Here is a 13,741-nt window from a genome sequence, read left to right as displayed (position 1 = left end):
ATTTTCCTGACTTGAGGCTTTTTAGGGCAGTATTGAGCTCATGTAGAGTGAAGGGAGTGTCAAAGATCTGACAGTTGACTGTTGGAGCTTTTTCTTCTTTCTTTAAGATATTACTGAAGGCCTGGTCCAATTGTTTTCTTGGCTTTGACTTGTTAATGCTGGCAAAATATTTATTGAAGGTTTCAGCCTTTTTAAGGTTTTCTGTTATTATGTCGTCTGTGTCTTTTATAGGTTGGGGGTTTGTTATTTGTTTCTTTCCTGCTAGCCGGTGCAGAAGGGTCCAGGCCTTTCGACCATCCTTGTTTAGATCTAGTTGTTCGCATGTTGTGGTCCACTTTTTCTTTTTTTCTGTTTTAATTTTGTATCTTATAAGCCCTGTCAATTTGTTGTACGTTGTCTTGTTCTTTCTAGTAGGATTTTTTTCTATAGTCTTCCTGGCCATGTTTCTTTCTTTTACTAATTTATCTAATTCAGGTGTCCAAAAAGGTTTGTATTTCTTAACTTGGCCTTGAGGGATGTATTTTTTTGCTGCTTGTAAGATGTTTGAGACTATAGTTGTGTAGGTTGAATTGACGTCTGTCTCAATTACGCTTGATAGTCTTGTGTCTGTTTCTTGTGAAAAAGCTGCCCAGTTAGCTTTTTTATAGTTCCATCTAGTTGTTTTGTTGGATTGGTATCTACCTGGCGTTCCAATATTGAGGAGTATAGGCCTGTGGTCACTACCTATGTCTTCAAGTACTGTTATTTTAGAAGAGTCGGTAATGTCTGTAGAGATAAAAGTTAGGTCAGGTCTGCTAGTTGTGTTGTGTGCTCTGTGGAGGAAAGTTGGAGGTGTAGTTTTGTTTTGCAGAAGGTGTAGGTTAGAGGCATTTGTTACATCCTCTATTTCTTTGCCACGCTTGTTGTAGTGTGGGTAGCCTAGGGAAGGTGTGTGTGCATTGAAGTCGCCAGCTATTATTGTCCTTGTGTAGTGTGGTAGTTGTATGTCTATTTCTGCTGTTGATGATGGTGGGCAATAGTAGTTTTTGATGGTGTACTTTGTTCCTCCTCCCAAAAGAAGTATTTCCTGCGTGTCGATGTCTGTATTGTTCTGTATTTGTTTTACTGTTGCTTGTGTGTCGTTTCTTACAAGGGTCATAATTCCCTGGCATTTGGTGCAAAGGCATCTGTACTGTGTGTAGCCTGTGATGTTTATTTTTTTCGTGGGCAGTAGTGTTTCTTGCAATAGCGCTATGTGTATATCATGCTTCTTGAGTATGTGTTGGAGTTCTGTTGTCTTGTTTTGTAGGCCTAAGATGTTGAGTTGCAAAAGGTTTAGGTGTTTGCTGCTAGTCTGTTGTTTATTTCCAGTAGCTGACTTATCACAGGCAGTCCTGGAAGAAACTGCCATGCGCAGACCTTTTACGAGGCGACGTCTGAGCTCGTATGAATTTTTCGTTAAATTCCTTGGCATTTAGTGTAGGCTGGGTGTTTCCTCAGGCTTTTTAAAAATATATAAATATATAGTCCTCGCATTTTAAGGGAGTTTTCGGTCTTGGCAATTTTCTCCAATACTGACATAAAAGGAAACATCTAGGTCTGAAGACTGTAACCGGAATATCCATGGGACAAGGTGGGGTTGGCCAATAGGCCATTCTCCGCCATCCATAGAGCTCTCCAAATGGAACTTTTCTGCAGTAGAAAGCTTAAAGTGGACTGTGCCCTGGGTATGCTCTGTGGAATCGTCACATCCTGGATCCAGGCCCCTTCACGATATCACATTCACCAGATTTAGAAAAAAAACACTTCATGTTGGGTTTATGTCTAGTATTAGAATGTAGTGAGACAAGGACCTCCGTCTGGTGTAGTGCAATCCAGACCTCTGTCAAAAAGCACCTAGAGGGGGGGAAGGTCCACTATTATTCACTTAGTGAAATGCAAGTGGAAAGGCAGTGGGGTTATTTATTTCTCTTGGTCATTTTCAAGCCCCGATACCCACACGGGGGAGTATCGACACAGAGTAGAGTTTGGAGTCAGAGTTTTCCTTCTCCTAGATGGGTTGCGTTATTTAGGCTGACGTGCCCCATCAACACGAAGCTAAACTGGTTTTGAGGCGCCAGTGTTCCGCCTTTCATCCCTTCTCCTGTCAGTTTGTAAGAACAGGTTCCGCCGGATTTTTGAGAAAATCACACGTGAAGGCCAGGAGCTGGATTTGACTGTCAGAGGCATTTAGAGACGCAAGCTATGGGAGCATTTCTTGGAAAGTGGGTGCTTATCCCCACTTTCACCCCCGGCATTGACAGTCCTTTGGAACCCGTAAAGTGTATACAAAACCTGATAAAAAAAAACACGACTTGCATGGCATCCACACTTCATCCTCGAGCTTATGATTCGATATTGGTATCTTAAACATATAGGGGATCTTGGAGAAGGAACTTTAGAACGCCTGCTAGTACGCAGCAAGAATTTTTTCAGTTTGTTGATCATAGGATGTGGGTGTTTGGTGTTTAAAGCAGTTCGCAAGTTAACAGTCGCACATATATTTAGAGCATAAGGAGCCGATCCAAAAGCAACATTTTATCGACTCTTATTGTATCTGGTGAGGCCGATATAGTCCCGGATTATTCAGCTGAATATAATGCTATCTATTCTATCAGAAGCCTGTGTTCATTGTCTTGACGTTCTCCTTAAAGGCTTTTCTTCAGCCCAGCATATTTTCTTGTTCACAACGCTTTTGAGCCAGTATTCAAAGCACGGCTCAGTGATGCTTTATTATTGCTTTCGTCTTTTATGATATTAAAGGTTCTATGTAAAAAAAACTCGTAAAAACGTAAAGTATTTTGTTTTGACCAGCTTAAATTCATACTAGTGCATGATCATATTTTTTTATCAAGCTTATATCAACTAATTCTGTCTGTCTGGTAAAAATTGAGTATATGTTATTTCTCCGACACGTAAACTTGGATCAAGCTAAAAAATTTTACAATTATCTTTTACCTAACAACACAAGAATTAACCAATTAAAAATGTTAAAAAAAAATAAATCAATTAGGTTTTGTTTGGTATCTCGAACAAGGGAAAAATATTGTATTTGACTGAATTAGTGGTATGAGCTATACTATGCATGTTTCGGTATTGTCAACATATAGGCTTTATTACAAAAATTAATAAATTTATGATCAGTAAAATTTGGAGCATCGTCTTCTAAGTCTAAATCAAGTTTGTTATCATTAGAATATTATAATGTGTATAGATTTATATATTCGGTTGACAATGAAGTCAGGGTAAAAAAACACTTTTTTTTTCTAATGTAACTTTCATTAGTAATTAAAAGCAATACAAATACTCAATATCTTTTTTTAATATATATTTTCTTCTTCTTTGTTTTTTTTCTAAAGACCTTTTCTTAATAAACATTGTGAAATATTTAAAAAAATTATTTATGTTAAAAATATTTCGAGAAAACATGTTTAAGTTTAAAATATGTTGACTTCCTTAGGTTGTTTTTGTAAAATAAAAGAAGGGTCGTATGTGAGCTGGGTCGATTGACATCGAAAATTGTATTGGTAAATGAGTGCAAATGAGAAAGTGATTTAACTCTTTCTCTCCTAATTGACGATACCATCGTTGATTTGACCTAATTAAATTAAAATAATATTATTTTTTTTAACTTGACTTTGAATTATGTAAAAAAAAAAGAAAGCATTTCCCTTTAATTCTACACCGAATTTTCTGATAACAAACAAGAAAGCTATAGAAGCCCAATCAAAACAGGGTAGTGAAATAGTAATGCGCAAAAAGAAGAATTCCTTTAAAATGTGGAAAAATAAGTACGAGAGAAAGAATTAAGAGGTAAAGACATATGTCTAGGTAGTGTGGCATAGAGAGGAGGGAAGAGCTTGAGACTTAGTATAACTATGGTCAGCACACCAAAGAGTGGTTTTTTGCTTAACATGTTTAACTGTTCGATTTTATTAGACATTATATTAAACACATACAATATTCCTACCATAAATTTTTGGGAGTTTTCTTTCTTCACTAACAGTGTCTCCATCACCGTATAGTAAACGTCCACGCAACGTAGCTTCATGAAGATGTAGTTCAGCTGTTACGTTAACTACAGCAGTAAACACATCTTTGTCAGCTGTTTCGCTGCAATAGCAATAAGCCCATCTATATCCCTTGCACTTCTTCAAATCTAGAAAGCATAACTTAATAGAAAAAAAAGCAATAGTTTCTACATGGTTTTATAACAATACATATTGCTTGATTATTATACTAAATATAACATGGGCGTAGCCGGGTGAGTTGTTCGATATTCACTCCGTCCTCAATTAAAATTCTCCCAAGATAAGGTTCGTATTTTTAAAAAATATTTTTATTTATTATATTATTATTTACTATAAATTTAATTTGCAACAGGGTAACCCTAAGTCCCATTATCAATAAAAACTAAAACCAATCTACCACCATAAAATTGCAAGACAAAGTTCACAAACCGGCACATTTAGTTTAAATCCCCATCCACTTTAATATAATCTTGACCTAAGGGATGGTACAGACGTGTCTAAAGGGCATCTTGTAAGCCCTACATATGCAAAATATTGATCTAGTAACCAATCAAAGAAAGTTCTTGTTGCTAATCAGCCATATCACACAAAAAAATTCATAAGTAAGTTGTTGTTTCTCTTTTTTTTGTTATTGTAACGGTAATTACGATTAACTTTATTTTTAACTTTAACGAATCTTGATATTGGAAATAGAGGGCATGGTACACAAAGATTTTGCGTGATTTGTTTTAACACTGCCGTTTTTACGCGACAAGTTAATTAGTTATAAAACACAAAACTTTGTACAGATATTTTTCTCTTCTATATAATAGTATTATAGTATTAATGGTATGCATTCTACCCTCCTCTTCTATCTTCTCTGCTCACTCCGCCAAATTGTTTATATAATGTTAACTATTGCTTAAACAAATATTGCAAACTATGCATGATTTACATGGTCGTCGAGTAGGAGCTCGGGACTGTCGTCTATACTGACCAGGGTTAAAACCCTACCCACCTCGTCCTATTGGAGGATTAGTTCAGATATAACAATTTTCAATTTTGAAGTAAATTAAAGAAATATGAACAATCATGAAAGGTCGGAGACTATAATATTGATAAGCTACATTAGTTTTTTTTTTCTTTTTTTTTTTAGTTGGAGATAAATAAATTGAATAAATCTTTTTCTTATGAAAATAAACATATCTGTATCATTGGCTCAATAAAATTTTTAAAACCCACAAACACATAACAATATTAAGTGACATAAGAATAGCTATACAGCAAACTAAACACGCAGGGTTTATAAACCAAAAAAAAAAAAGCTTTTAAACACAAACACATATACATAAACATAGATAAGTAACCATTATTTTTTTTTAAATACATAAAACAATGAACAATTATAATGTAGCAGAAATATTTTACACCAAGCATCTCACGAAATTTTCAATTTCAAACATCCATGTACATTTAACAAAAGTTATTATTGTTGTTTTTTTACCGGTTCATAGTTCGAATCATGTCTTTTGATCTCATATTGAACTGTATCAAAATGATGATATCCTTCAGACATATCAATGGTACTATAATAGATAAGTTGTTCACGCTCATTAACTAGATTTGCTTTACACTCCCCTACTGAAGGATTTTCTCTTTCATAAATCTTTATTGTGTTTGTAGAAAACATTTCTGTAAACAAACAAAAAATTAAAAAGAGCCTGTCTACACTTATATTTTTGTTTCTATTAAAAAATTTATGTCTATATACATTTATTTTATAGTTAATTAAAGTATTTCTTTAAGTTTCACAAATACAGTGAATGTAGTGTCTTTCTTACCGAAATATAATGCCAGAATCACACATTTGTATAAAAGTTTCAAAGTCATTGCCTGCAAAATAATAATAATAATAATTTCACTATTTATTGTTGATTACATAAAATACAGACATACACAAACGCAAGATATAAATATAAAAATATATTCTAATAATAATAATAATAATAATATGCCCCATTATTAAAAATAATTGCCGTATGAGGCTCTTGATATATACTAGGCTAATTTGGTAGATCTTAACCAACTGTATTTATCTTGGGCCCAGGGCCGGCCTTAGATAATTTGAGGTCCTAGGCAAAGGGAATTTGGTGGCCCCAAATGAGATAAAAAAATAAAAATAAACAGGGAAAAAAATTTCGTAAATACCTAGTGTATAATTACATTGGGGGCATGTTTCGCTATTTTTTGTCTATAAAACTTATTTTGAGTTATGCGCCTATCGGATGCCATATGCAATTGTCTGTTAGACCCCCAACGACCAGCCTGGTCGGACCAGGATATAGCCGCAGAAGGCAATAAACTAAACACAGCAGTCACAGATACCGCCTTGAAGGTATAAGACTAGCAAAGTTCGGTTAAAAAAAACAACTCGGAAACAGCTGATTAACTGCAACTCTGTGACAAGCGTCAGGAGCTCAAAGGGAAAAGTTGTCCGACCCAAAATATATCCACAAATACAATGGTGTTAACATACGGATTAAACAGAAGATGCGAAGAAGTGGAAAGAAAACAAAATGAGACTAATTCGGCTTATACTACCTCTTCAGTCGAGTACTATTTCTTTTCCTTGGAAAGGGTTTATTCAGCTTTTAGAACCACTTCAGTCAGTAGAAAATCTTTAAAGTAAGCAGTCAGTTGTAAAAAGGTTAAATAGTGTAATGTTGAAGAATGTTATCATAGCCTCCTTAACTTGTACTTTGGAGAAAAATCTTGACAGACTTCACAATTTGAATAGTGATCTTACTGGCGAAAAAAAGTTTGTGTTCCTGAGTTCCTGAGTGCTCCAAGAAGTCCGTGTTCCTGAGTTCCTGAGTGCTCCAAGAAGTCTGTGCGTCAAGGACACAACAAAACTGGCCACCAAAAAAGTAAAAATGTTAAATGGTGTAATGTTGGAGAATGCGAATGTCGTGTAATGCTGGGTTCGTGCTTCCTGGAGTACGCTTGACACGTGACAAGCATATATACCACAAATTGACTTAAGTCCGTTTCAGCAGACAAATACAAAGTTGATTTGCCAATAATAATAATAATAATACTGCACTTTTTGTTAGTCAAGAAATAAACAATACTATCCGGATAACAGCGGTATCAAAAATATCCATACGGATAATAAAGATTATTATAATTATTATTAACTGTAAATAGTGGTCGACTTTTCTAAGTCGTTACTGTCCGTCCCGGACCAAAATATACTACTTGACCACCCGGTCTAAAGGATACCAATTGACTGACTTGACTGAACTCAAAGTCAACTTTATTCATTCTACTTCCTGTTTTCTACATCAGGAATTCCACGTGTCTTTAAAACTCTTAATATGACGTGAACATTAAATCAGGCAATGTCAACTGAAACTGTGATAACAGTAAAAGTTAGTTACATGAGCAGTCAGTAGAAGTTAATTACAAGCAGTCAAGTAAAATGATTTCTTTAGGTAATAAGTTGAAATTATTAGCAGGTTGAAGCAAGTAATTGTATTGTTGAAACAAGTTTATGTGGGAAGTGAAGCAGTGGACTTAGTAATGTGACTGTATTTTATGTGACTCTGAACATTTATTATATTGCTCATATATCATCTTGAAAATTGATATTTATTGTACGTCCTACAAGAAGTCTTAATTTACAGTTCGCAAGTAGTTCCTGTAGTTGTCAGTACTGTAATGCTGCATATCAGTGACTCAACTAAGAGAAACATGCATACAAACATCCTACAACTAATGCCATTATTATCATGCATATAAATCATTACCTGTTTCTGTGTTTTCTTTACGTAGTATTCCTTTGCTTCATTATCATTTATTACTTTCCTGGTTAAAAAAAAAAGAATCCGACATTGACGGTTTATTCTTATCTGTAGTAACTGTCGTGCGCGTGAAGTTTTCTTTGCATTTAATATTGGTGTTTTAGCGTATAGGAAGTAGTTTATAGTAGGTGCGTTTTGTTGTCTAGAATATTGTGTGTGTTTACGTCATCCTTAGTTCCCGCAAGAGAATGAGAGAGCTTTATTTTGTGAGTTAGGTAGCTGTTTTTTTGTTTCCCCCTTGTAAGGGTATGTAAGTACATAGTTGTATTAAGTAGGCTGATCTTTCGGTACGGGTGTCGCTATTGAAAAGTTCTTTCTTGTAGCAGCATCGCTAGATCTAGGTTTTCTTTTCGTTTCAGGGTGTTAGGCGTTGGGCAATGGGAAAGTGTGTCGTCTTTCCGCCCTTGGAGTTGTGTAGTAACTATCGGTGTTGAGGTGTAGGGAGTTGAGGTTCTGTTGGGCACCGAGATGGAGTGTGAGCGTGAAGGTATGTTATGGAAACTTATTGGCGTGATATTAGACTAATTATTAATCAAATGCTAACTTCAATGATATTGATGTATATGTAAATATGTTTGAAAATTACGATTAAGTATAATTAAATATTGTTCCTGTTGACAACTGTTGTTATTCACTAAATGTTCAGTTGAATAACTGTTATTCAATGTTTGTACTTGACATGCTATTACCTTTAGGTTCTTGTGTTACTCTGTTCAGGCTGGGGATACGGGACCATCATATCATACCCTACTTAAGCGACAAAACCCACCTGACAGTAACCTAACCTTGCTTACCATTTGATTTAAAGGAAAGGAAGGAGACGTAAAATGCTATTTATTAAATTTAATTTTATTTACCTTTTTTTTTACTTTACAAGTACTGCCTGTATGTCAGTGTCTTTGCGGGATCTGCCTTATGTCATTAGCTTCACGAGATCTGCAACTGTGTCAGTAGCTTCACAACATATACCTGTGTCAGAAGAGTCACAGAATCTGCAAGTATATCATTAGCCTTTATGTCAGTTGTGTCACATAATCTGCATATGTGTTAGTATCAGCTACAAACTGATAAGGTTCTATCGGTTCATGAATTATTTATGTTAGTACAAACGCATTACCTTTTTTTTTTATTTGGGGCAGGGGGGTTACGAGGGCTCAAATGACATTGCTTCTTATCTTAAAATAATAATTATTATTATATTAATAAAATGATAATAATAATGATAATTAGCTTGTTTCAACAATAATAATAATAATAACAATAATCTTTTTTAGAAAACAATATAAAATGTATTTTTTAACAACAGGGATAATGACAACTATTTAAAGATACCTTCAATGGCCCTTCAAATTCCTAGGAACATTCACATTGCCTGTCAGATAAGGGACTGCTGCAGACCTATCACATGACCAGAAAATTTCCCAGTGGAAACTGATAAAAAAAGGGACTTAAATGAATCTTTTTTAGCGAAACTCGACCCTGGCAGCGCCAGAGAATGACTACTCATATGTTTATAACACTAATAATAAAAACAATAACAATAATAATAATAATAATAGTAATAATAATAACAATAATAATAATAATAATTTTGTTCTGCCCATATGCTACTAGCAGATGAACAACAAGGTTGCATTGAAGAGTCGATGGGCTGTAAAGTACAGCTAACTATAGATGGTATTATATTGCATCAAGCTAATAGAAGAAAGAGAAATTTACACATGTGTTACATCGACTACAAAAAAGCTTTCGACTCAGTTCCGCATGATTGGCTTTTAAAAATCCTGGACATTCATAGAATCAACCCAAGAATAAAACAACTATTGAAAGTCTGTATGAATAATTGGAAGATAAATCTGCACCTTAATCGTGATAAACTAGGTTCTGTGCACATAAGAAGAGGTATATACCAGGGTGACTCACTATCTCCACTCTGGTTCTGCCTAGCGATTAATCCTCTATCTACATTACTCCAAGACTCTACAAACGGTTTTAGGGTTGACACTAAATGTACAAAATGTGTGTCCCACTTATTATACATGGATGATCTAAAACTATATGCAGAAACCGAGCAAAAATTACACACCTTAATCAAAACGGTAAAATGCTTTAGTGACGATATCTGTATGTCTTTTGGCCTGGATAAGTGTGGCATCATAAGCATTAAAAAGGGCAAGGTAACGAACACAAACATTGAATTTGAAGGCATCGAGGAATTGAACTCCGCCTCTATTTATAAATATCTTGGAATAAACCAGAATGCCAAGATAAACCATAAGAAATTAAAAGAGGACTTTCTTGGCAAATATAGGCAAAGAGTTAATAAAATCCTCAACACCAAACTGTCTGGCAGTAATCTCATCACTGCAATAAACAGCTGGGCCGTCCCTGTGCTCCTTTACACGTTCGGTGTGATCAAATGGACTCACACCGACCTACATGACATTGACAGACTCACTAGAAAATTACTAACCAAGTTTCGATGCCTACACCCCAAGTCCTCCACCATAAGGTTATACCTGCCCAGGAAGGATGGGGGTCGTGGATTGCAGAACATCTTCAAATTGTGTAAGATGCAAGTTTTAAAAATACGATCAAAACTGCTCGCCTCCAGCAACAAATTAGTTTCCTTCCTACGGAAATACGACTCCGATGCAACCCCTCTGAACCTACACAATGCTGATGTCAATATCGGTTTGGACGACGCAGGGCATGAGATTCGCCAATGGGAAGAAAAAACACTCCACGGAAAATTTCCGGCTTCATTACATGGGGACAACATCGACAAGGCTGCTTCCTTAACATGGCTCAAAGCAGGTCATCTCTACCCTGAAACAGAAGGCTTTGTTACAGCAATACAGGACAGAGTAATCAGGACAAAAAATTACGAGAAGCATATCCTGAAACTCAATGTTGTCGACAAATGCCGAAAATGTGGGAATGTGGGCGAGTCGATTGAACACATTATGGCAGGATGTCCAGCCCTATCAGAATCAGCCTACCTAGGTCGCCATAACCAAGTTGCAAAGTTAATACACCAACACTTGGCTTTGACGTACAAATTGATCGGTAAGGACACTCCCCCTTATTATAAATACTCTCCGCAAGAGGTTCTCGAGTCTACTGAACATCTGCTGTACTGGGACAGGCCTATTCTGACCGACAAAACGGTAGATTTCAATCGCCCGGATCTGCTGTTCATTGATAAAAAAGAAAAAACCGCTACCATTATCGATATCACCGTACCACTGTCTCATAATTTGAGAAAAACTGAGATAGAAAAACAAAGAAAATATGGGAACCTAGGCTTGGAGATTAAGCGTCTATGGAAATTGTCCAAAATAACAATATACCCCATTGTTATATCAACCGAGGGGATAATAACAATTGACCTCACAGACACCTTCAAGGCCCTTAACATTCCTAGGAATATCTTCGTTGCCTGTCAGAGGGCGGTACTGCTGCAGACCTGCCACATCACCAGAAAATTCCTCAGTGGAAACTGTTAAAGGGACTACGATGAATTTTGTTTCTCTTTAGCGAAACTCGACCCTGGCAGTGCCAGAGAATGACTACTTGTTCATTTCTAACATAATAATAATAATAATCTTTAATTAGATCAATGAAGCCAGTTTTCAAAGCTATGATTTTATTATGTTGCTGATTAAGGCTTTGAAATTTAAAAATAACAATTTTATAATTAAATGTAGAAAACGATTGACTTCCTTGATATATTTTATTGTAGTTCTGATTTCTTAATGCTGTTTCAAAAAAAAAAAATAAAGAAAGAAATCCATAGTTTTAGATTGGTGTTTTAATTATGAACTCATACCTCTTCAGAGAATGGTGTAAAAGAGGGTTACAATCCAATAACATCTCTGTAGAAACTCGAGAAATTATTTATGAAACCTAAATATTGCAAAGATGTATTTATTTTAACATAGTAACTTAAATCAGTCTCTACTGAGACTACTAAAACTGTTTAACAACACAATTTGTCGATATTATAATCAATGCTTGTCTTTCTACCCTTGCTATAAAACATATAATTTTGTTAAAGATAAAGTTAACTTTACCTAACCCTAACCCTAACGATTACTTTAAACACACAGTGGAATTTAAATAGAAATGATTTACTTAACGTGTATAGTTCAAATATGGTAACTATAATTATTTTTAGAATGATGTATAACCCAAACATAAAAAGAAGTGGGTTTTTTCTTTAATTTTTAATATAGAATTGTGTCACTTATCCGGTCTGTCTACTACAAAAATATCTTACCAATAGGAAGAGCTAAAAATGAATCTTACTAAGGTATAAAATTAGCTATTTTATAACTACTGATTATTTACTATATGAAAAGTGCTGATAGCATAGAGCAAATTTACAGCTTACATAGTAATAATAATAATAAGGCTTGTCTTCGAGTCCGAAGAATAGTGAAGAATGCCGTATTTCCAGTGGATGCGCAGCCCCAGCTGTGACCTACATATTTTGCCACAACACGACAAGCATAACCATTGTCTGCAGGTGGTCGATTTAGATTTTATATTCACCGTCCGCGTCTGTACTCGGCAGCGGACTTTCTTTTGGTCACAAATGAGACGGTTTACATAATCACTACATAAAATAGCTTTAAATAAACAAATATATAGATCTATATTTCAAGCATTATGAATTAAATCTTATAGCCTAATTTTTACTACAGTGGCGTGGCTTTTTCTCTTAATATAATTATTCCTTACTAGTTTATATAACATTAGTTATTAATAAAATAACCTTTAATTATACTTATTTACCTTGTCAAGTTTTAGATCTTGTTTGTCTGTTAGTAGGCGTAAAACCTTGCTATGGAAACACTTCCGGTGGTCAAAATCGATATGATATTGTAAGAAGCTTTAATAAAATAAAAAAAAACCAACAAGTCATAAAAAATTGTTCTAAAGCCATTTATTATATCTTATTTGATTATGATACACAACGAAATAAAATATATTCCGATAAAATATAGTGCTATTTAAAAACGGAAAGTCCCAGTATTACATTTTAATCCATATATACATTAGAATAGAAGCCTCCTAATGCAGTCTTCGCCACATGATTAGTTCCCAGGCTTTAAAGATCTATTCTTTATTCCAATCGAAATATTATATTTCTGTATTATTTTGAAATTCCCATTCAATTTTACATTTTAACGATCCTCCTAACACACTCTTTACTCCGTGAAATATATCTACAAAGTAAAAACAAAAATTCCCCTTCCAGACCTTGTAATCTATAGGGCAGATGATGTAAAGGTCATCTGTTTCTGTGGCGTTGAACGAGCAGTTGTCATGTGGCCAGCACAACGACCAGCCGCCTTTAATTTCCCCCAATAAAGTTGGGTATCCATCAGAGGCGCACTAACAATGTCTTTTTTTTTTTTAATCAGTGCTTAGATTTGAACCTGGTTCGGAAGCCAAGCGCTTTATTACTTGGCCATCTCCCCCCCCCCCACCCAGTGTATCTTAGCTTAGCTTCGCTTAGGTCCTCCATAAAGATCTGTCATTGGCAATGTCTGAAGCCTCCTCCCACCTGGTGTCCACTGTTCTGAGATCCTCCATGAAGGTGTGGCGCCAAGTAATACGAGGACGTCCCTGTTTGTGTGTATCTGTTACTATAAAATTATCTTCCCCCCCCCCCCACTCTCTCTCTCTCTTTCTGGAACCCAAGTTATAGTTAATAATAAAGCAATATTACAGTCAACGAGGATAATTTTATTTCAAGAAAGGGGGTTTCTTCCCGAGACAACATCCTCACTACCCAATGACTATGTATTTTATCAAAAAAAAAAAAATCAACTGAAAACA

The 13,741-nt window shown here is 35.2% G+C and overlaps 1 protein-coding gene across 8 annotated transcripts in view; it reads right to left on the bottom strand.

The window, feature by feature from the left end:
- Nucleotides 1–13,741, bottom strand: part of LOC129922865 (uncharacterized) — a 56,701-nt gene that overhangs the window by 12,486 nt on the left and 30,474 nt on the right. The window contains exons 2-10 of one of the 8 annotated variants that reach the window (XM_056010771.1): nucleotides 12,692–12,788; nucleotides 11,724–11,800; nucleotides 9,224–9,322; nucleotides 8,749–8,883; nucleotides 7,838–7,895; nucleotides 6,630–6,940; nucleotides 5,870–5,921; nucleotides 5,533–5,720; nucleotides 3,989–4,190 (exon numbers count right to left, since the gene is read on the bottom strand). In XM_056010771.1, the coding sequence (XP_055866746.1) occupies nucleotides 3,989–4,190; nucleotides 5,533–5,720; nucleotides 5,870–5,918 (439 nt within the window). In that variant the 5' untranslated portion in view covers nucleotides 5,919–5,921; nucleotides 6,630–6,940; nucleotides 7,838–7,895; ... (2 more) ...; nucleotides 11,724–11,800; nucleotides 12,692–12,788. Of the gene's footprint in view, nucleotides 1–3,988; nucleotides 4,191–5,532; nucleotides 5,721–5,869; nucleotides 5,922–6,629; nucleotides 6,941–7,837; nucleotides 7,896–8,748; nucleotides 8,884–9,223; nucleotides 9,323–11,723; nucleotides 11,801–12,691; nucleotides 12,891–12,935; nucleotides 13,083–13,741 lie in introns of those variants that run through there. The other 7 variants (XM_056010772.1, XM_056010774.1, XM_056010775.1 and 4 more) reach the window with 7 other exon arrangements.

The sequence above is a fragment of the Biomphalaria glabrata genome, chromosome 14, assembly GCF_947242115.1.
Source record: "Biomphalaria glabrata chromosome 14, xgBioGlab47.1, whole genome shotgun sequence".
In the NCBI taxonomy this organism is placed as follows: Eukaryota; Metazoa; Mollusca; class Gastropoda; family Planorbidae; genus Biomphalaria; species Biomphalaria glabrata.
This window is presented reverse-complemented; position numbering and strand designations above follow the sequence as displayed.